Here is a 21,462-nt window from a genome sequence, read left to right as displayed (position 1 = left end):
ATTCTTTCCCATTTCAGACCCATATTCTTATACATAGACAATAAAAATTCTTCCCACACAAATTCAAAAACAAACTGCACATTTTAATTGGTTGTACATTTGAACACTTTGAAAGTCATATAACATTCACCCATCCCCCCAGTGCTCATTCCCCTGTAACCATGGTAACTCCCTCCTAACCCAGCACACAGTTCAGAAGTTCATCATACTATGTTGCAAAAGAATCCATCAAGGGTGTTTGACCTCTCAATGTACTAGCTAATCATGTGCAATGTTTCTTGCAATGATTTTTCCTCAACCATTGAAATGACATCTTTTAAAAAAAAAGCATGCACCCTAATTTTCAGTGCTGAATTTTAAGAAAGCACCAATCATGTTTTGTTTTTCAAGTGCACTGAATCTCAACCACTTTTTCATAACTCTTACTTTGAAACTGCCATTTCATTTCCACAACTCATCTGTATACAAGCACATCTACCTTCAAGATGCCAAAAGTCTGGTTTGTGGGTCATAGCTTTGTCCACTGGAGTCAAAAATACGCAGCTAACAGAGGTATTTACAACCTTGATTTACCAAATGTGGACATTGTATGGATTGGACAGAGAGGATTGAGAAGTTACCAATTGATACCATTGGTAAAATCCTTTATGCATCTTCCACACCCTGACCTTATAATTGTGCCTTGTGGTGGAAATGATTTAGGCACATTGACTGGGGTAGGTCTGGAAATGCTTTTAAAGGACATCTTTGGGCAATTGATGTCACTTTTTCCAAAAACTGCCTTGATATATTCTAATATATGCCAAAGACAAAAATGGAACTGGTCCAACCAATTTTGTCCACAGATTGAGAAAGCAAGGAAACATGTAATAAATCTGTTTCTGCTTACATGAGAGACTATGGAATGGGTAGTATATACCACAACAACTTGCGTTACAACATGCAAGGCATCTATAGGAGTGAGGGGAATAGAGTCTTCCTCTGTAACATAAGACTCTGCATCGGTACTTACTTGTAAGTACCAAAAACACCCAATTAACACAACAGCTCTTTTTAGAGCCAACTAACATCTAAACACTCAAACTTGTAATTTAACTCTATTTTTGTAATCTTTTTTTGTCGCCGTGCGTGCACCGTGCGCGCACCTCGCAACTTTTTTGCGAGGAGAAAACAAAAAAAAATTTATTTTTGGCTTTGGGGGTCCTTAATGGACCCCCTGAGAAACATAGGGGTCAGGGAGTATCCACCCTGCCCACTTTCCACGATCTCCGCTATAGTTTGTAACAGTCTTGTAAATCGAGGTGCGCGACCGGGTGAGCGCACCTCGCAACTTTTTTAGAAAAAATAAAGATTTTTTTGGGCCTTGGGGGTCCTTAATGGACCCCCTGAGGATACCTAGGCGGTCAGGGACTGTCTACCAAGCCTCCTTCTCACGTTTTGAAACTTTTATTTAAATCGAGTAAAACGCCATTTTGAGACGGGGTGCGCGATCGGGTGCGCGCACCCCGCAACTTTTTAGAAAAAAAATATAGGTTTTTTTCGGCCTTGGGGGTCCTTAATGGACCCCCTGAGAATTCCTAGGGGGTCAGGGAGTTTCCACCCTGCCCCCTTTCCATGTTCTGCTCCTTTGTTCTCTACAATATGTGGACTCGCACTGACAAAATGGCGGTCAACACTTCCTGATTTCCTCCGAATCGAATGTTGACAGACGTCAAACAGCAAATCAGAATTCCGCACGCGCACAGGGTTGCGCGCACGGGTGCGCGCTTATAGATATATACTTGAGTTCAACTTTAATTTTCTCAGCAACTGCTAGAGGGATTTACACCATTTAAAGAAAAGTATAATCTGCGAACCAGACTCTACCTTTTTGCCAAATTTCTTATAATTCTATTCAGCCGTTCGGGCTGTAGCCGTGTCTAAAGGTCCTATGGAAAATAACATGGAGAAAACACGTTTTGGGACCCCCTTTTATCTCAGCCCCCACTTGACGAATCCCCCCAAACTTTCAATGAAAGAGGGGAGCGGAGCGGGCCATCTTCTTTCAGAAATTCACAAAAATTCGTGCACCGGCGCCAAAGTTATTCCCAATAGAATGTTGCGGATTTCCTCTGGAAACTAGGTCCTAACTATCACTACCTACTGGCGACCGCCAGTAGGTAATATATATATATACTAGCAGCCCGCCCCAGCGTTGCCTGGGGCAGAAGGGGGCTGGGGGCAGCATTTCGGATTGCGGCAGCGTTGCCCGGGGCAGAAGGGGGCTGGGGGCAACATTTCAGGCTTGGGTGCACTCCCGCCCCGGCCCGCCCCGACATTGCCCAGACCGCCTCCTGCCTCCCGCCTCCCTACCGCCTCCCCCCCGCCTCCTGTCTCCCTCCCGCCTCCCTCCCGCCTCCCGCCTCCGCCTCCCGCCTCGCCTTTGCCTTACCTGAGCCGCCGCTCTTCCCCGCGCTCCCGACTTCACCGCCACTCCTCGCTGCTCGTCACCGCTCCTCCCCGCCTGTCATCATCATGCACGTTGCGGACATCGCTAGGTCGCGGCCAGCGCTACGTCGCGGCCGGAGCTACTTTTAGGGGACTACTTTGTTTTTAAAGTTTAATTTTTTAATTTATGTTTTTTTTAAATTTTATGCAGCCTATGTCCATCAACACACACCCTGAGGATTACAACAATGTATTGGGTGTGCGGATTGGCGCTGTGGTTCCCGAGTTTACCTTGCCAAAAGGTTTCTGTTCTCTCTTTATAAAGGTAGTATAGATATATATATATATATTACTAAACACCTATTTAAAAAAGTAACAACAAATCGTAAATATAACTTTGATATTATTGTTAATAATAAAAAGATATACTTTACAACGATATTCCATTGCTCGCTAAACTGCTATCCTCACTATTGCTGTATTGCAAGGACCAACACCTTGCTTAAGCTACTGCCTGTGATGATATGTATGCATGAGTGCCTGTCTATCTATGTACATGTGCATATGTATATCTGTTGGGCTGTGCTTGTTGCTGTCTATAAGTATGTTGGCTTGTGTGTGCACACAAATGTTTGTACATGAATTGCACTTGAACACATTTATGGTTGCAAGCATGTTTCTTTTTCTGTATATCTGCATATATTTGTGATCAGTTTAAATTTGTGTGTGTATGGTGTGTGCATGTGAGCTATGTGACTTACCAGTCCAATGTTGAATCAATTGCTGTTTTATTTAAGTGACAAGACATTTAATCTCTGTAAACAAGCCAAATTTTAGATGAACTCAAAGACCTTCTTTTTAGATCCTATTTTTGATTGAATATAGCCTATTGTTGTCTGTGTACAATAAGGTATCCCCCAGTGGATTTCAGGCCTTAGAGGAGAGGGAAGAAAATACATACAATGCACATAACCTCTTATCTGGCCTATCTAGTTTCTACAATGGTATTACTCAAAAATAGACATTTCCCCAAGAGAGACAAAATCTCAACACAGGAAATAAATTCTTTCCAATTTGATTTATTCATAAAAAAAATATTTTTTATAATTTTCTGTATTTTTAGATACTTTTGTTTATAAATGTATGTTAAACTCATGTACTCATATAACATTTACAAATGAGAGACAAATAAATCACATTTCGATTGGAAAGAAACCTAGATTAGAATCACTACGTTTCAATACAATTTATAGTATCCCCCAAAGAAAAGATTTTCACACCATCATCCTTCCATTCTCACCTTGCATTCTTCTCACACATACCATCAATCATACCACACTGAAGAATCACAATAAAAACACATCTGAAATGGAATCCTGCTCACTAAACCTGTCCATCACAGTTATCAAAATCACGGTTTAGTTGTTTACACATCCATCACATTACTTTCTGAATAAATCTCCTCTTATTTTGGTTCTTGGGTAGGACTCCCAGATGTGTGAAGACTGGCCTACAGACGTTTCAGTGACAGCAACTGATTTATATCACCTTCTTCAGAGCCACATGAACAATATCATTTTGATCTGTATAGCGGTCTGGGGGTCTATATGCGTATTAAGACATGGGGGTATCTCAGATTTTGATCGATGTTAGAAGGTCCAGGATATTATCATCAGAAGAGAGATTCTCTGAGGGAATAACTCCCTAATTGTTATCATACAGGAGGGATATATTACTTTGTTCAGAGGCAATCTGAACTGGCAATTTCAATCATAACATGTCTTTAACCAAAATTCAACTCCATCTAATTAAAAAAAAAATTGTGTCTGTTTATATCTCCAATAACTATTATTTGTCTTGGTTTTTATGATGGAAAAGTTGACCCTTCGGTTTGATCGTTCACATGAGCTCAATCCGTCTCACTTCACTCGCGCTACGCATCTTCCGACAGATTCAAATCGAGTCTCCTAAAACGCGGGCTAACCCTCTTCTGTTTTTATGGCGAGAAGTCAAAATGAGGTAAATGTCTATTTTTGAGTAATACCATTGTATAAACTAGATAGGCCAGATAAGAGGTTATTTGCATTGTATAGCCTATTGTTGTGTCTGCGGAGTTAGTGTTTTCATAGTAGTGCACCCATAAAAATCCTTAAAAAATATTAATTGATTTACTGTGTGATCAATAGAGCTAGAATCTGATATCAGGCAACAATAAAGCATTTATTCCCAGGTTTTGTTTATTGATTTCTTTGGTATGTTTATTCCAGGAGGGCCTTCATAATATCACAACTAACTGAAGATAATCACAGGGAATTATATGGTATTAAAACAGTAATTGGTCTTGCAGGATCAGACACAATGTCTACATAATATGTATAAAAAACTGGACGAAATGGAGAGAGAACGCTGTATGTTTCAGGAAGCACAAAAAAATCTGAAAGACGACATGGCTCGCAGCCTTGAAAGAGAGGAAAAACTAAAGCGTGACCTCGAGGTAGGTTACCTTCTGTTTGTCGTTGGCGCGAGCAAGGATATCAGCTTGACGCTATATTTTTCTGTTATCCTGTAAAGATTAACATCTGTATTGTGTCATATTCTGAGTGAACATGCAATTTTCTGCTAGGATGATGACCACATTTAGACAGGCTACCTGAGTTAAGCTGACTGGAAGGTGGGTGACATATAATGCCACAAAGGATTATTTACTGGGTTGTTCCCTCGCTTTGGTCAAATATATCTTAAGAAAATTTGGGGCACTGGGCACAGGCATGTTTTGTAACACCTTTTTTTTTTACCTTTTAGCCGTACATTGTGACTTGTCCATTCTAATATGACCATCCAAACGTCATCTTGGCTTTCGACTTTTTAGCAACCCATCAAGTCAGGTTCAATACAAGTTTATTTAGACCATTAGTCCCCAAATGTTTTAAAACCGTAACAGTAAAACATCAATAAAACATTCTAAAATCACAATTCATTATTTGACCTCATAAACTTCATAAAATACATTCAGCGTACATTTCATGGTAGATAGGCCACACAGAACTATAGATAAGCAAATCAATTCAAAATACTATTGAAGGATTTTTTAACTTTTCGGATATACTTCCCCATGGCACACGCTATATCCAAATTACTCATTTCTGTTAAGAGGTTTACTGCTTGGGCCCTACTTCTAATATCATATTTTTTAGAAATTGGACATAAAAACGCTTTCCTTATGTCTAAAAATTTCCCATAGTCCAGTAGTAGATGTAGGATATCGCATGTTGTTCCCAAAGTACAGGTGCATTTTCCCATTCTATTAATCATACATCTTTTTACCCCATCATTCATATAGCATGGGTTTAACCCTATCCTTAGCCTTAGCAGTTCTCTTCTCAACCAGCAGCTAGGCAGCCTATCAATATAGGGGTAGTGTTGTTCATTTTGCCACACTGGCGCAATGATTCAAACAGATTTTTTCCTCCAAAGGTAATCTTGGTCCTGAGCTCTGGAAATTTCTTTCACCAGGACCCTAAGTTCCCTTTTGTCATTCTTAATTTGGAGTGTCTTGGGGCAGAGCGTAATTTTCATAATGTGGCACGCCTTATTGATGATAGCTCTTGTCCCTTTTGCCCACAGTAGGTCACTCTTTACAATCTCATTTCTGCACCATTGTGAGATTTTACGCTCTTCCCCCATGCCCAGGCGCTGCCAGAAACATAATAGGGCCATTCACGCTGTTATACTCCATGAGGTTTTTCCCAATTCTAATCTCACTGCCTGAATCATTGACGATTTTGGCAAGGAAAATACGTTTTTCAGTGTATTTCCATCCTCTACGTCCTATCCGCACTTATGCACCATACACAAATTGGGGTGGTATCATTGCTGAGTACGCTTTTAGAACTGGTCTGTTGGACATGTCGCCATATGCACAGTTGAATCTTTTTAGTCCCCTGACCGATGCCAAACCCCTCAGTTTTAGTGCGTCGAGATGAGTATGCCACTGCAAACTTCTCTCGAACCACATCCCTAGTTATCTATATTCAGCAACCTTTTCCAGCTTTTCGGTGCCCAGGACCTATGTGAACCCAATTCTCCTTCGAACGAAGCATAGGATCTTTGTCTTTTCCGTAGTGACAACACATTTTTTACAATGACAATATTCATTAAACCTGTTTAGTTTTCTTTGTAGCCCAATCTCCGTTTGATCCATAATTACTAGGTCGTCCGTGTAAAGTAGACAAGAAATATGTTTCCCGTCTTGTTTCGGGCTTGCCACACTCACATTGCCCAGGATGATGGCAAGTCTGCGATGAACAGGGAAAATAGCAGGGGGGCCAGGACGCACCCCTGCCTCAACCCATTGCCGATCTGGTTTTTCTGAGACAAGCTCCCATCTATATTTAAGATTATCCGGGCCCAATTATCGGCATGAAGTGCTTGGATCAGCCCTAGCAAATCCCTTGGTATATTATATCCAGTCAAAGTCTCCCACCGCTGTTCCCGGTCCACCAGATCAAAGGCAACGCGGAAGTCCATGAAGCAGCAGAACAAACTTCCCCTCTGCTCAATCGACTTCCACGCAATGGACCAGAGCACAAAGCAGTAGTCAACCGTTGAGTGTCGGACTGCACTAGGAACAGCCCCGACACCCACCAACCACGCACGCAACCTAGGGGTCATCCTCGACTCCTCCCTCTCCATGACGAAGCAGGTCAACGCCGTCTCCTCCTCCTGATTCAACACCCTCTGCATGCTCTGCAGGATCTACAAGTGGATCCCCACCAAAACAAGAAGGCCCAAATCAGCAGCAGACTGGACTACGGAAACACCCTCTATGCAGGAGCCTCGGCCAAACTCCTGAAACGGCTCCAACTCATCCAGAACGCCTCCGCATGTCTGATCCTTGACATCCCTTGCTGCAGCCACATCTCACCCCACCTGAGATCCCTGCACTGGCTCCCCGTCAACAAGGGGATAACATTCAAACTCCTCACCCACGCACACAAGGCACTCCACAACACTGGACCAGCGTACCTCAACAGCCGACTCGGCTTCTACACCCCCACCCACTGGCTCCGCTGCGCAAACGGCGCCCTCGCCTCTGTTCCCCGCATCCGAAGAGCGACCGCCGCCGGCAGATCATTCTCCCACCTCGCCGCAAAGACATGGAACACCCTCCCCATCTGCCTACGGCAGACCCAAGACCTACTGACCTTCAGAAGACTCCTCAAGACCTGGCTCTTCGAACAGTAGCAGCATCCCCCCCTTAGCGCCTTGAGACCCTCATGGGTATGTAGCGCGCTTTATAAATACTATGATTGATTGATTGATTGAGTGTCCCTCTTTGAACCTCCCCTGTTCTGGGGGCACAGTCCAATTTACTTCTGTCCAGTCCTTTAATATTACTAGGATTACTTTAGCAAAGACTTTTTCTCCTATATCAAGGAGATTGATAAGTTTATAATTCTTGGGGGCATTTAAATCTCCGTTTGTATGGGTTGGCCTTAAAATAGCTCCTCTCTAGTTTTCTGGCACAATGCCTGTCTTAAGGATCCCCTGGAACATTTTTGCAAAAAACTCTACTCACCACTCAGGCCTATTTTTTATAATCACTGTCGGCATATTATCTTGGCCTACTACCCGAGTTAGGTTTAAGCCGGATATTATTTTCCTTATATGGCTTGAGGTAAATTGTTCCTTTATCTCTTCCCTCACACTTAGCCATGATATTGTGCTTGCTTTCTCTGCCATTGGCCATTTCCCATACATTTTCCCGAATTAATCCACCCAGTAATCTTCGGGGACCAGGCAGTGCAGGGATCCTACTGTTTTACCGGATTTTTTGGACCAATTTCCAGAACCCTTTCACAACTTTAGACTCAATTACGGCTAGCATACCTGCCCAGCATCTATCTTTATAGGTTCTTTTTTTTATTCCAAATAATCGTTTATAATGTATCCCTTAGTTCTGCAGGGTAAGTGAAAGCTCAGCATTGTACCTTACTCTAAGTCTTCTTTCCATTTGTCTAATTTGTGCTCTTACTTTACGACAAACCTCATCGAACCATGGACTGTCTCTATTAAGGGATCTAATGTTACTGGCCGTCCCAGGTTTAGTACATTTCATTTTTACCCTTAGGCATTCCACCAGTTGTCTTATTGTATTTTAATACCAAGCATTGTCATCTTCAGTAGGGAAGACGAGAGTCTGCTGAACAGCACTTAATTTTATAATGTGCTCCTCAGATATACGAGTAGTTAACCTCTTTGGGTAATCCAGCTGTACCTGGAGTATCGTCTCTTTCTGATTGCCCGTTTTTACAAAACGTTCTGTCTTCACAGGGTAGTGATCACTCCCTTCCACACTCATCACTTTGAAGTGCTTAATTAAATCAAAGGACCAGGCATGTGTAAAAACGTAGTCTATAGGGCAGGGTTGCTGATCCACTCTATCTCTACAAAAGTTCTTACAAGCCAGTTTAGTCTCTCAGACTAGCCCAGACTGCACAAATGTTAAGATGGATATCACTGACATATAAAAGCACCCTTGTCATCCTTCAAAAGGTCGGCATTCATGACAATTGGTGGCTACAGCTAGCACCTAAGCAACATCGCGAACAAGTGATTGTGACATGGAGATAAAAGCATAAAGAACAAATGATGGACGGAATGTTGAACAATGCAAACACCCATCCCAATTCACAAAGATCTAGGTTTAATCCATCATTTTTTTTGCTCATCAAACAATAGATTAAACCCAGATCTGTGACTGGGGGTGAATGTTCGAATTGTTTAGCACTCCGTCCATCATCTGTTCTTTTTGCTTGTGATACATAGATAGGGATGTCAGGCAGACTGTGTCCTTTTGGACCAGGAGACCGTGTAAGTATCTAATGAACATGAAGAGTTGGTATTTGAGGTCCAAGCTAGTGGAGCTAATAAAAATGAAAATCAGTTTTTTGACATTTTTAAAAGTGTACAAGCTTTTCTTTGGAACAACAGAACTTTTTTGACCAAAACCAAAAGCTTGCATCTGGGAATAAATGCTTGTTTTACGGAATTGCAAAGCTTATTTTAGGGGACAAAATTATTACGTATTCCTAATTTAGGGGCCGATTATGATCGCGGATAATCTGCTTCCTCCGGGCCGGCGGAAGCCACCGCCGGCCCGGAGGATGCGGATTAACCGCTGCGGACTGAAAAAATACCCCCCGTCAGATTAGGATGGCTGGGGGATATTTTTTCCATCCGCGCCTTTTCCGCCGCGGTCGCCTATAATCCTATTTCCACAAAGAAATAGGATTATTTTAACTGGAACAGCTGTTTTTAGCAGAGGATATTGTGAACCCCATTAAAGCTCTTACACAAATACCAAATGTCCTGCTACCCAGGGCTTTAAGTGGTAAAAAAAAACTGGGGGTGCTCTAAAAGGGGCGGGGCAAACCTCAAAGGGGTGTGGCCTATCTAAGTAGGGGTGTGGTCTAAATAAATATAACTAGTGCAGCAGTACCCCCTGCTCTGACAAACCGTCAGCTCTAGGACTCCTCAGTGTCATCAGATTTGGAATTACCCGCTCAGGCTCGCTATCTCCCCTCCTTATTACAGCAAGGCTATGTATGGATAACGCCATACACCCTCCCCAGTACCCCAAGACCGGTGTTGTCATCCTGGGAAATACCCAGACAGACACCTCCTTTATAGGGTGGCTTCACGTGAGGCTGAGTGTACTAGAAGCACTGCTCCCAGAAGGCAACTCGGCTTCACAGGGGTGAGTTTTAACAAAGCCACCACCCCTGTCAAAACATGCCACAGAGTCCTTGTACAACGTGGCTCACCTGGCATGACTTCATGCCTTGATCTCCACTACTCAGTAGTGAGCAAAATGAGCATGCGCACATCGATGTGCATGCTCTCACTGCAGTCCAAGAAAAAAAAAAAAGATAACTGACTACTTCTGAGAGGCCCGAAAATAGAGCCTGATTTGAGGCACCCTAAAAATAACTGCCAGTGCTTAGACAGACCCGGCCCAATTAAAGCCCTTAGTAGTGCAATCTACTACCATGTTACTCCCAACTCCTTATGTAATTTACTTCACTCTATTTTAAAGCACTCCGACACCTGTGGGTAAAGTACGCGCTTTATAAAAACACATAAATAGGAGGCATCAACCTAGCAGTCGCGAATAGATTCGACTTGTTTGTGAGATCGGGGGTGGTTCGGAGCGCAGCCATTCATAGCCCTGCCGAGTGCATGCATATCAGTTAAATGAGAATATATGTTACTAATTTCCTCTGATCCCCCACAAGCATTGCAAATTGCCATGCACATGTTGGTTGCCGTTAAGCAAAAAAAGCTGATAGCGTCGCTACTGCCATCTCTTCTTTGGTTGATAACAGGTGAGTGGCTCTGGGCTGGGTTATGGCTGGACTGATTAATGTCTAGGCAGAGGCTCAAGTAAGGGCGAAGTGGGCACTAATTCTAGCACAGGAAAGTGGCTCCTGTGTAAAACATCACTTGTTAAATGTATTCCAAGCGATGCTGTAAAAATGAGCTTGCTTACAAAAGTAATAAACGCACCAGCTTTACAAGACCCCCCCCCCATCGTGAGTGTCAGCACAGGATGATCAGCTTCCCGGGCACACACACAGATGTACCCGAGCAAGTCCTTCACGGGTCTTTAAAATACCATTTACTTACTAACGAGGCTTTGTTGTTCTTCGCGCCCCTTCTTAGAGCCCCTGCATCTCCACTCTGACTTTCACTGGCACTAGTTGCACCTCTGCCAGCAACCTGAGCAAGCTCCTAACTTCAATTGCTGAGGAGGGAAACATTTTCGTTCATACATTCGGATTCTGTATTCTAGAATGGTGACGTAAAATAAAACACATCTGTCTTTAAGAATAATAATACAGAATGAGACTATATACTGAAAGATACCCATAGGAAATAAAACAATGAATACAAATATATTCATTTTTAAGCCTACAAATAATGCAACTAAAGCTACCTATTACTTAATACCCATTGGAAACAACACAGGACCACAAACATACCCTCACGCGTAATCGCTCAACCTTGATGGTATCTTCCGGTGATGTGCACTCCTTCCCAGATCCACTCGTTCTGTCATTCAGACCTGCTTACCAGCCAACGGTGCCTGTTGTTCTAAATCAGCATATTGTACATCACAAGAAGATTCTTTCCGTACTAAGCTCGAGTCCAGACGCACTCGCCACACTTTTTCTCAGATTCACCACATTACTTACGTTCCATCGCTTCCTATCTTCCAACACAGCTGTAAACCTTCCAGTTCTACTCACTGTAGTCCAAGAAAAAAAAAAAGATAACGGTCTGCCTCTGTGAAGGCCGAAAATAGAGCCCGGTAGAGACCCCTCTTGAGGCACCCTAAAAATAACTGCCGGTGCTCAGACCCGGACAGACCCGGCCCACTTAAAGCCCTGCTGCTACCTATGCTTTCAAGATCTGTCTGTACATGCTAAGCTTGTCCTTTCTCAGAGCAATTAGCAAATCTTACTCAAGTAGGTTTATGTCTTCAGTAGCTGTTCTTTGCCCAAAAAAAATACCATTGTTTTTCCGTCTTGCCTACACACCGAAAGTGTACCTGTCTGACAACAGCTCATGTCATCATGCAACACATACTATACTACAAAATATGCACAAACATACACAGACACACACAGCTAAGGCGTTGCTGTTTTCAGCCTTTAGATAATGTGATTCCGCTGGCAGAAGGCGTTGGCTGGCAGGGTTGCCTGTCAGTGTTGGTATCAGCCCATGGTATTGTGCAAATGTAGACAACGTGAAAAAGTTTTCGAAACACATGCCCATTAACGCCTTGATTCTTTTTTTTCTTCTTTTTTTATAGGGATAGTCCCTGGTTTCTGCATACTCTGTGCACCCTTTAGCTCCCCTGCTTCCATCTTCACTTCCACTCCTCCACTTTTTCCTTGTGCTCAGCTTGAACTAGACATAGAGAAAACAGTAAAGGTGCTAGGTCAGTTAAACTGATGCAAACTAAAGCACAGCATAGAACCACAGCAACTAAATGACACATTGCCAGGTGACTCTTCGATTTTGCAAGGACCTTCAATACTGAATCTTCCACTAAAACCCTGGAAGGGTTTAGGTTACCCAGGAAATGAGGAGGTCAATTTAAACTGTGCTGTTCAGTCTGATTTTAGCATGAGACTAATCTCCTCTGTCATGTCTTCCATACTTCCGGGTCTTTCCAACCTTGCAACTGACCCACCCACTGTCTGATCTTGATAGTACCCCAGACCTGCACTCCCCTCTGCAAAATATTCACCACTTCCCCTCCCATAATCTGGAGAGCCATATACTAGCATTGGGGGACGAGTGTAAAGAGGGTGTGTTGTACATTTTCTTTGTATCTTGCGACATAAGACTGGTTGAATGGTTGAATGTGCCAATGTTGATACAGTACCAAGCGGATGAATGAATCACCAAATAGGCCTGCACATCGAGGAGTGAATTTAGAATGAGAACATGGAATTGTCAGATGTTAGGTTGAGAACCACAACCCCACCCTGTCCCCTTTCACAAAGGTCAAAGTTGATTTTATATGATGATCTGTAAAATGCTTATGTTGTACTTTTACTTGAAGTATATGTTGACAAACTATTCCTTGGATAGCCTCAGTGTGTTTCTAAAGGTTGGTAACTGAGGGGACTTCCGAAGTTGTTATCGTGGCTGGCAGCATATAAGAATGATACTTACAAGCCCAGTAGGAAGGAACGCTTTCTAGGGAGAAATGTAAGGAATTGCTATAGGCAAACTCCATTGGAACAATCCATCAACTCCAAGCATTCAGAGTTTTCATGAGAAAAAAACTCAAGTAATGCTCGGTGCACTGATTCAGGCATTTCGTCTTTCCATCTGTTTGATTGTGGTAACTGATGGACTTGAAATGATTCATGCCTATTCATTTCAAACATTCTGTCGAGAATTGGAAATAAACTGAGTGCCTCTGGTGGTAACAATTGTGTTTAGCAGTCCTTGCATACAGAAGATGTGAGTTAGACACATTCCAGTAAATTCCACTGCCGTGGGTACATTTGTGAGGCGTATTGTTTGAAATAGGCCCTATCTGCAGGGTCTCACCAGATTTTTTGCCTTTTTGCTGATCCCTATTTTTGCTTGTAGAACACTGTGCACTTTTACCTCTGCTAACCAGTGGTAAACTGTTTGTGCCCTTTCAATATGATGAAATTGATATACAACTAATTGGCATATTTGACTTACCTATAAGCCTTTACTATATTGTACAAAGTGTACCCAAAGGCTATAAGGTAAATATCTCTTTTGGTCTGCAGCACCCATTGTGCCATCCGTTCCAGTGGCATTGCAAAACTGACTGCAGGCCTACCATGTAGCTGTGGTGGGTTTAAAACTGCAATATCAGCCCATCAAAATAACCCCATTCGACAGGTCAAACCCTTCCTTTTAAATATTTATAAGCTTCCCCCTAAGAAAGACCATTTGCCCATAAGGCAGATTGCATTACATTTAAAAGTAGAACATATTTAAATGTAATGTTAAACAGTATAAACAAATCCAAGAAGGTTAGTGTCACTGTAGCAAGGCTGACTGTTCCATAGGAAAAATGGTTTCATTATTAGATTTTATAATTACATTGAACAATGGTAATTTTGGCTTAGAAGCAGATAAAACATATTTAAAATACTCCCTTTTCATATTTATTTGGAATATAATATAATGTTAAAATTGAATTTTGTATAACTATTAAACAATAGGTACTTTTAGAAAGTTACCTTTTCCTTCTCTCTGGATGCACATTTATATGAGCTACAACTGTCACCTGCCAGCTGAATAGCAACTTTGGTGAGGTATGAAGTGGCTTCCAGGGCACGGACAAAAAGCCATGGGTGTGGGGAGGTATTGTGCTCTCTGTACTGGATGGCATATAGGCTAGTCCCAGGAACTTGGTGAACTTCAAACAGGGCTACCCTGTCACAGGCAGATGAAGCTAACACCTAGGCATAACCTCTTCTTGTGTCCCCTCTCCCCAGCCAGGCAGGCTCTAATTGCAGTGTGTCTCTTTTTGGCATCAGTGTCAGAGCCTGCTGAAGTGTCAAAATCCATTTGTGAAGGCACTCACTATCCTACAACAGAGTAAGTGTCTGACATGTTTCAGGATCCTGACACTGTTCATCAGGAAGGTGGAGCCAATGAGATATCTGAGAAGATGTGGTGATCAAGAATTACTGAAAGTAAACCTCTCCTAGAGAGACCTGAGATGTGACAACGTTGGAAATAATTCTAAGTCCTAGGACATCCTGCAGGATAGCATTTCTTTCTCCTTTGAGTTTAAATAAAGCTCCATGGAGTGGTCATTGCTAGATTGGAGGAAGGTTGGATTAAGGGGATTACTGAAAAAAGAATGAGAACTTTGTGAATGAGAAATATGGGGAAAGGACTTTGAAAATGGTAAGTATGTCAGGATCTGTAATGACCTACTTCTCTGTATGTTTTGGTGCTTCTGTCAGTCACCAGACAGCAAATCACAACACCTCCCCATCTGAGAGGGTACACAACGCATGCTCCTCCTAGCAATGTATTGGATAGAATAATTAGAATTTAGACATCCCTGATGGGAGCCGATTTCCCTCCCGTATCAACAATTACCCATTAGAGGGGAATCGCCATCCCTCTGTAAGTACTTGGTAAACAAGCATTAGAAATGCATTAGGGCTCGGTTTGTTTGAGTTTGAGATAATGGCATTGTATATGGTAATGTGCACTGACAGCTGCTGATGATTGTGCCAATTGAAAGAGTGGCTGGTGTACTGTCAGCTGTTGGTGTGTGTGTTTAGTGAAAGTTGTACTGACATTGTTTGTTGTGTGCATGGGTGTTTAGCGGCACGGATGCATGGCGGAGTTCTTTTTGGGTGAAAGCGTACATTGGTGGTTGTTGGTGTTTGTGCATGGTGAAAGCATTCATTGACGGCTGGGGGTGTGGTGTTGTGTGTGTTGTTTTCTGTGTACTGGTGAGTGTGTGTGGTGAGTCTGTGGGGGTGAGCCTGGGGAGAAAGTGTGGTGGTGAGTGTGTTTTGGTGAGTGGTGACGAGTGTGTGGTGTTGAGAGAGTGAGGTGTGTGATTTGTATGTGTGCTATGTGTGTGTGGTGTATGTGTGTGTGGTGTGTGTGTGTGTAGTGTTTTCTGCACACTCACACACTGCCCCTACACATTCACACACTGCTCACCCACACACTGCCAATGTCACCCTGCATAGTCACACACTGTTTATACTGCACACTCGTTCTGCACACTCACACAATGTGCACCCTGCACCCTTACACACGGTCTCTGCAGTCACTCTGCACTCACTGTCACTCTACATGCACTCTGCACTCATTCACTCTGAATCTGCACCCTGCACTCTGAATTCTGCACTCACTGCACTCTGAATCTGCACTCTGAATCTGCACTCTGAATCTGCACTCTGAATCTGCACTCTGAATCTGCACTCTGCATTCTCAATCTGCACTCTGCATTCTCAATCTGCACTCTGCACTCTCAATCTGCATTCTGCACTCTGAATCTGCACTCTGAATCTGCACTCTGAATCTGCACTCTGAAACTGCACTCAGAATCTGCACTCAGAATCTGCACTCAGAATCTGCACTCAGAATCTGCACTCTGAATCTGCACTCTGAAACTGAACTCTGCACTCTGATTCTGCACTCTGCACTCTGAATCTGCACTCTGAATCTGCACTCTGCATTCTCAATCTGCATTCTGCACTCTGAATCTGCATTCTGCATCTGCACTCTGAATCTGCACTCTGAATCTGCACTCTGAATCTGCACTCTGAAACTGCACTCTGAATCTGCACTCTGCATTCTCAATCTGCACTCTGCACTCTGAATCTGCACTCTGAAACTGCACTCTGAATCTGCACTCTGCATTCTCAATCTGCACTCTGCATTCTCAATCTGCACTCTGCACTCTCAATCTGCATTCTGCACTCTGAATCTGCACTCTGAATCTGCACTCTGAATCTGCACTCTGAAACTGAACTCTGCACTCTGATTCTGCACTCTGCACTCTGAATCTGCACTCTGAATCTGCACTCTGCATTCTCAATCTGCACTCTCAATCTGCACTCTGCATTCTCAATCTGCATTCTGCACTCTGAATCTGCATTCTGCACTCTGAATCTGCGCTGTGAATCTGCACTCTGAATCTGCACTCTGAATCTGCACTCTGAATCTGCACTCTGAAACTGCGCTCTGACACTGCACTCTGACACTGCACTCTGACACTGCACTCTGATTCTGCACTCTGATTCTGCACTCTGAAACTGCACTCTGAATCTGCACTCTGAATCTGCACTCTGAATCTGCACTCTGCATTCTCAATCTGCACTCTGCATTCTCAATATGCACTCTGAATCTGCACTCTGAATCTGCACTCTGCATTCTCAATCTGCACTCTGCATTCTCAATCTGCACTCTGCACTCGCACTCTGTACTCTGAATCTGCACTCTGCATTCTCAATCTGCACTCTGCACTCTGCACTCTTAATCTCCACTCTGAATCTCCACTCTGAATCTGCACTCTGAATCTGCACTCTGCATTCTCAATCTGCATTCTGCATTCTCAATCTGCACTCTGCACTCTGAATCTGCATTCTGCACTCTCAATCTGCACTCTGAATCTGCAGTCTGCACTCTGAATCTGCACTCTGAATCTGCACTCTGAATCTGCACTCTGAATCTGGACTCTGATTCTGCACTCTGAATCTGCACTCTGAATCTGCACTCTGCATTCTCAATCTGCACTCTGAATCTGCACTCTGAATCTGCACTCTGCATTCTCAATCGGCACTCTGCACTCTCAATCTGCACTCTGCACTCGCACTCTGCACTCTGAATCTGCACTCTCCACTCTGCACTCTGCATCTGCACTCACAATTTGCACTCTGCACTCACAATCTGCACTCTGAATCTGCACTCTGCACTCTGCACTCTGAATCTGCACTCTCCACTCTGCACTCTGAAACTGCACTCACAATCTGCACTCTGCACTCACAAACTGCACACTGCACTCGCACTCTGCACTCTGAAACTGCACTCTGAATCTGCACTCTGATTCTGCACTCTGAATCTGCACTCTGAATCTGAACTCTGCATTCTCAATCTGCACTCTGAATCTGCACTCTGAATCTGCACTCTGCATTCTCAATCGGCACTCTGCACTCTCAATCTGCACTCGAACTCTGCACTCTCCACTCTGCACTCTGAATCTGCACTCTGAATCTGCACTCTGCATTCTCAACCTGCACTCTGCACTCTCAATCTGCACTCTGCACTCGCACTCTGCACTCTGAATCTGCACTCTGAATCTGCACTCTCCACTCTGATTCTGAACTCACAATCTGCACTCTGCACTCACAATCTGCACTCTGAATCTGCACTCTGCACTCTGCACTCTGAATCTGCACTCTCCACTCTGCACTCTGAATCTGCACTCACAATCTGCACTCTGCACTCACAATCTGCACTCTGAATCTGCAATCACAATCTGGAATTAAAGCCTCCTGCTATACATATTCATGAAAGGGAGGGGAGGGCGGACATCTGCACGCTGTGTCCCATCATAGAGGAAGGTACCATGTAACATGGGCCGTACCAATGCAAGGGGGAGCTCCCTGGCTACCAGATACGCACTTACATTGAGCTAATCAGCCCCATAGTAGTTACTATCGTGACACCCAGTTCCTTTTCTTTCGACCATGTCCGCGCGGAAGTCGCAATTGCGTCTTTAACCGCAGACAAAATGCAGGAAATGCCCAACTGGAAATATATATGGCCTATTGCGTTAAGGGTATTACAAACACGGCACCGCGAGGACCAATCACCATAAAGATGGTAACATAAAGCACTGAAAATGCTCGCGCACTGAGGAATTTTTCAAGCACGATCCAGAAACCCCTTAACAATACGGCTCGCAGCTCCGCCCCACTTCTGACGAAGTGGTGACGTCGCCGAGCCCTAAAAAGGGTCCCGACCTTCCCTCACAAGGAATGCAAACCAATGATATGCTCTAGGGTTTCTTTATTACATGATAATAGGATGACAAAAGAAAGAAATAACTAAACATCACAGTAAACATTAGTAGCAATCATCAACACATACATATACATAGAGTCTGAAAATAAAAGACATAGTTAGATACAATAAGTACACCTGGAACACCTCACCATAATCTTAGGCGTCGTGTCATCTGAAGAAGGGTCCGTCTCTCTTTCCCTTTCTGGTTAGGTCAGGACTCTCTGTTGCACAAACACGACTGCACGTCTGCACCGTGATGTATCATCAGACAGCCAAAACACCAGACCAGCATCTCAGCATCTGTCGGACCCCCTTTCTCTAATATAGAATGCAGCTCTCCATCGAAGTTTGTAGCTAACTCCGCCTACAGTTCTCACTGGATTCCTGTACCACCTCGTACCAAGAGCACAACAAGCAGCTGGCCAAGCGTTTTGCTCTGACTCGGCACGAAGAGAGCACATTCCACCCGATAAGAACCGGTCCTGTCTGGTTCACTACTGGTGGACAACACATGTAATCTAAAATATAACCTCTCCCCTTCCAGAGGCTCAGAAGATGGCTGCAGTTTAGAATATGGAGTTGCTCAAGCATAGGCCTCTACTACTTGGAAAGCAGAATGATATTAGACCACGTTAAAGCCAATAGGCTAAAGTCATAATTCACCTAACTCAAATAACACTATGCACTTAATCCCTCAGTATCCATTATGGAGCACATGTGCGCACTATCACCAACAATTCTGCACCTCAACATCCCATACCTTCTATTCTTTGGCAAGATTATTCTAATGCAAGGCCATCCTACATTAAGGCTAAAGTAACATAGCACACTAAAGTACACAATGGTGGCGATCGAGGGTCATCACAGACCATCAGACCACTAAAGTGGTTGATTCACTACAGGATCCCACTTAAATTCAGGTCCAGAACTCCGATGCTAGGTCCACTCATTCCCTTTTCAGTCAAATAAGATTGTTAATGAACTCCAGAATCTGAAGTGACTGTACAGGAGGCAAAAGGAGAAGGGAGATAGATACAAACGAAGCACTCTGTAAGTGTCTGGTTGAAGACGTGTAGCAAAGACCATTCTTTCGCAATGGACCTACTTGTAACTCCCATAATCCTGTAGAACAAGGCACCATTAATTTGAATATATTGGTGTACTACAGGATATTGTGAGGTTTAGAAGAAAGGCTTACTAGGGTATTTAAAACGTAGACCTCAGAGGACCAGTATACAATTGGGAACCAAATACGAAGGCCCACTTCCAATAGTAGAGACACCAGGAGATAGGATCACTTGGATTATTTAAAGTTGGAACAGGCATTCTGAAATGGCAGCAAACAACTTCAGTATCTGGTAAAGGAAGGGTTAAACTAAGCTGCCCTGACCACCCAAGGGAACAGATGGTGAGCAAAACAGAAAAGGTGCAGGAAACACATATGATGCAAACTATGCAATTGAAATGGAGAACCCATCAACCACTGTTGCCAGGCAAAGTGTAATACTGGTGCTTAAATCTTCCTATCGCTTAATGACCAGAAAGTGTCTGCAGCCTTCCAGCTCCTTCCAGAATATTCTGGTTCGTCCTCAATGTTCTGCCTCTTCCACAATTTTCTCTTTCCACTTTGCCCTGGAAGTGCTGATCCATCTTTCCTTGTGACTCCACCCTCCTTCACCTCCCTAACCATCACAAGGCCATTTGTCACAGTCTCCAAGGGCTGCTCATTACAAACTTCTCTCGTGGAGTCTGAGGAATGTAACTGCAACAATGGATATGATCCTCAGAGAGCATGAACTCCTGACATTACATCTCCCCAAAGGGCCCGACCCTTGCCCCCTCAAATAAGGACCTGGTTTAATAGGGAAGTGATGGCACAATGACCACTTCAGGACACTACATATATTGCAACTGCCCTCTGACTTTATGGGACTTTATGGGAATACATGATCTCCTCCACTTCATACTTACAATTGGAGGAGGTGGCACCCTGTCTGTATTAATTGCTTTATTGACGCTAGAGATATGAATTACTCTATGTTGTTGCCATTTTGCGGCTGATTGCAAGCGTACTGCAGACTTTCTGATTAAGCCAGTAATTTTTAAATGACCCACTAATTGGAGAAGGAACTTAAGGTGGCAATCAAGGATAGATAGATTCTAGGAAAATAGCCAAGCAAAATCATTAAGTTTGTACCGGGGCCCAGTCTGTCCGTGCCAATTTGCAAATCTATTATAGCCTGATTTGGCTTTCTAAACTCTTTTATGGCCTTTATGTTGAGTATCTCTTAATTTATTTCAGAATGCACTTTACCATAGGTAAATGAAGAGGGATAAAAAATCTCTTGGTAACAGATGAAATGAAAGTGCATTATGCCTGAATGAGTGATTAGTTCTTTTCAAAATATACAAAGAAACTGGGATCCTCTATCTGAAATGATGACTTCAGGCAGTCCATGAAGATGAACGATCTCTATTAGAAAACCTGGGCTAATTTAAAGAAATTAGGGGCGATATGTACGAAATTCCTAATTTGCGATCCCTAAATAGCGAATCTGTAGAAATCGCTATGTGGAAATCGCAAATCAGAATGTACATTCCCTGCGATTTCATAATAGCAATTCCTATGGATTCGCCATCGCTATTATGAAATCGCATTTAAGGAAATTGCTAAATTGTGATTTCCTAATAGGAAATTGCAATTTAGGAAATGGAGGCCCAAATACATCTGGAAGTAGGATGATGATGTCAGAGCCAAGATGCAGGCTAAATATAGGGTATGGCCACTAGCCAGAGGCCTAACACACCTTAAGGAAACAGAGAGGGCCCCTGCCTCACTGCTGGCTGTATCAGACACACCAAACAAACCACACCATGGCTGCTGAAGAGGGGAATGACCCTGGGAGCAGCAGGAACTGCAAAGTG

The 21,462-nt window shown here is 43.4% G+C and overlaps 1 protein-coding gene across 2 annotated transcripts in view; it reads left to right on the top strand.

Annotated features, from left to right (window-relative positions):
- CCDC171 (coiled-coil domain containing 171) overlaps positions 1–21,462 on the top strand; it is a 2,807,212-nt gene that overhangs the window by 561,711 nt on the left and 2,224,039 nt on the right. For both annotated transcript variants that reach the window (XM_078675985.1, XM_078675986.1), the window contains one exon: positions 4,775–4,921. In XM_078675985.1, coding sequence (XP_078532111.1) covers positions 4,775–4,921 — 147 coding nt within the window. The remainder of the gene's footprint in view (positions 1–4,774; positions 4,922–21,462) is intronic.

This window comes from Lissotriton helveticus, chromosome 2_1, assembly GCF_964261635.1.
Source record: "Lissotriton helveticus chromosome 2_1, aLisHel1.1, whole genome shotgun sequence".
NCBI classification, from domain to species: domain Eukaryota; kingdom Metazoa; phylum Chordata; class Amphibia; order Caudata; family Salamandridae; genus Lissotriton; species Lissotriton helveticus.
This window is presented reverse-complemented; position numbering and strand designations above follow the sequence as displayed.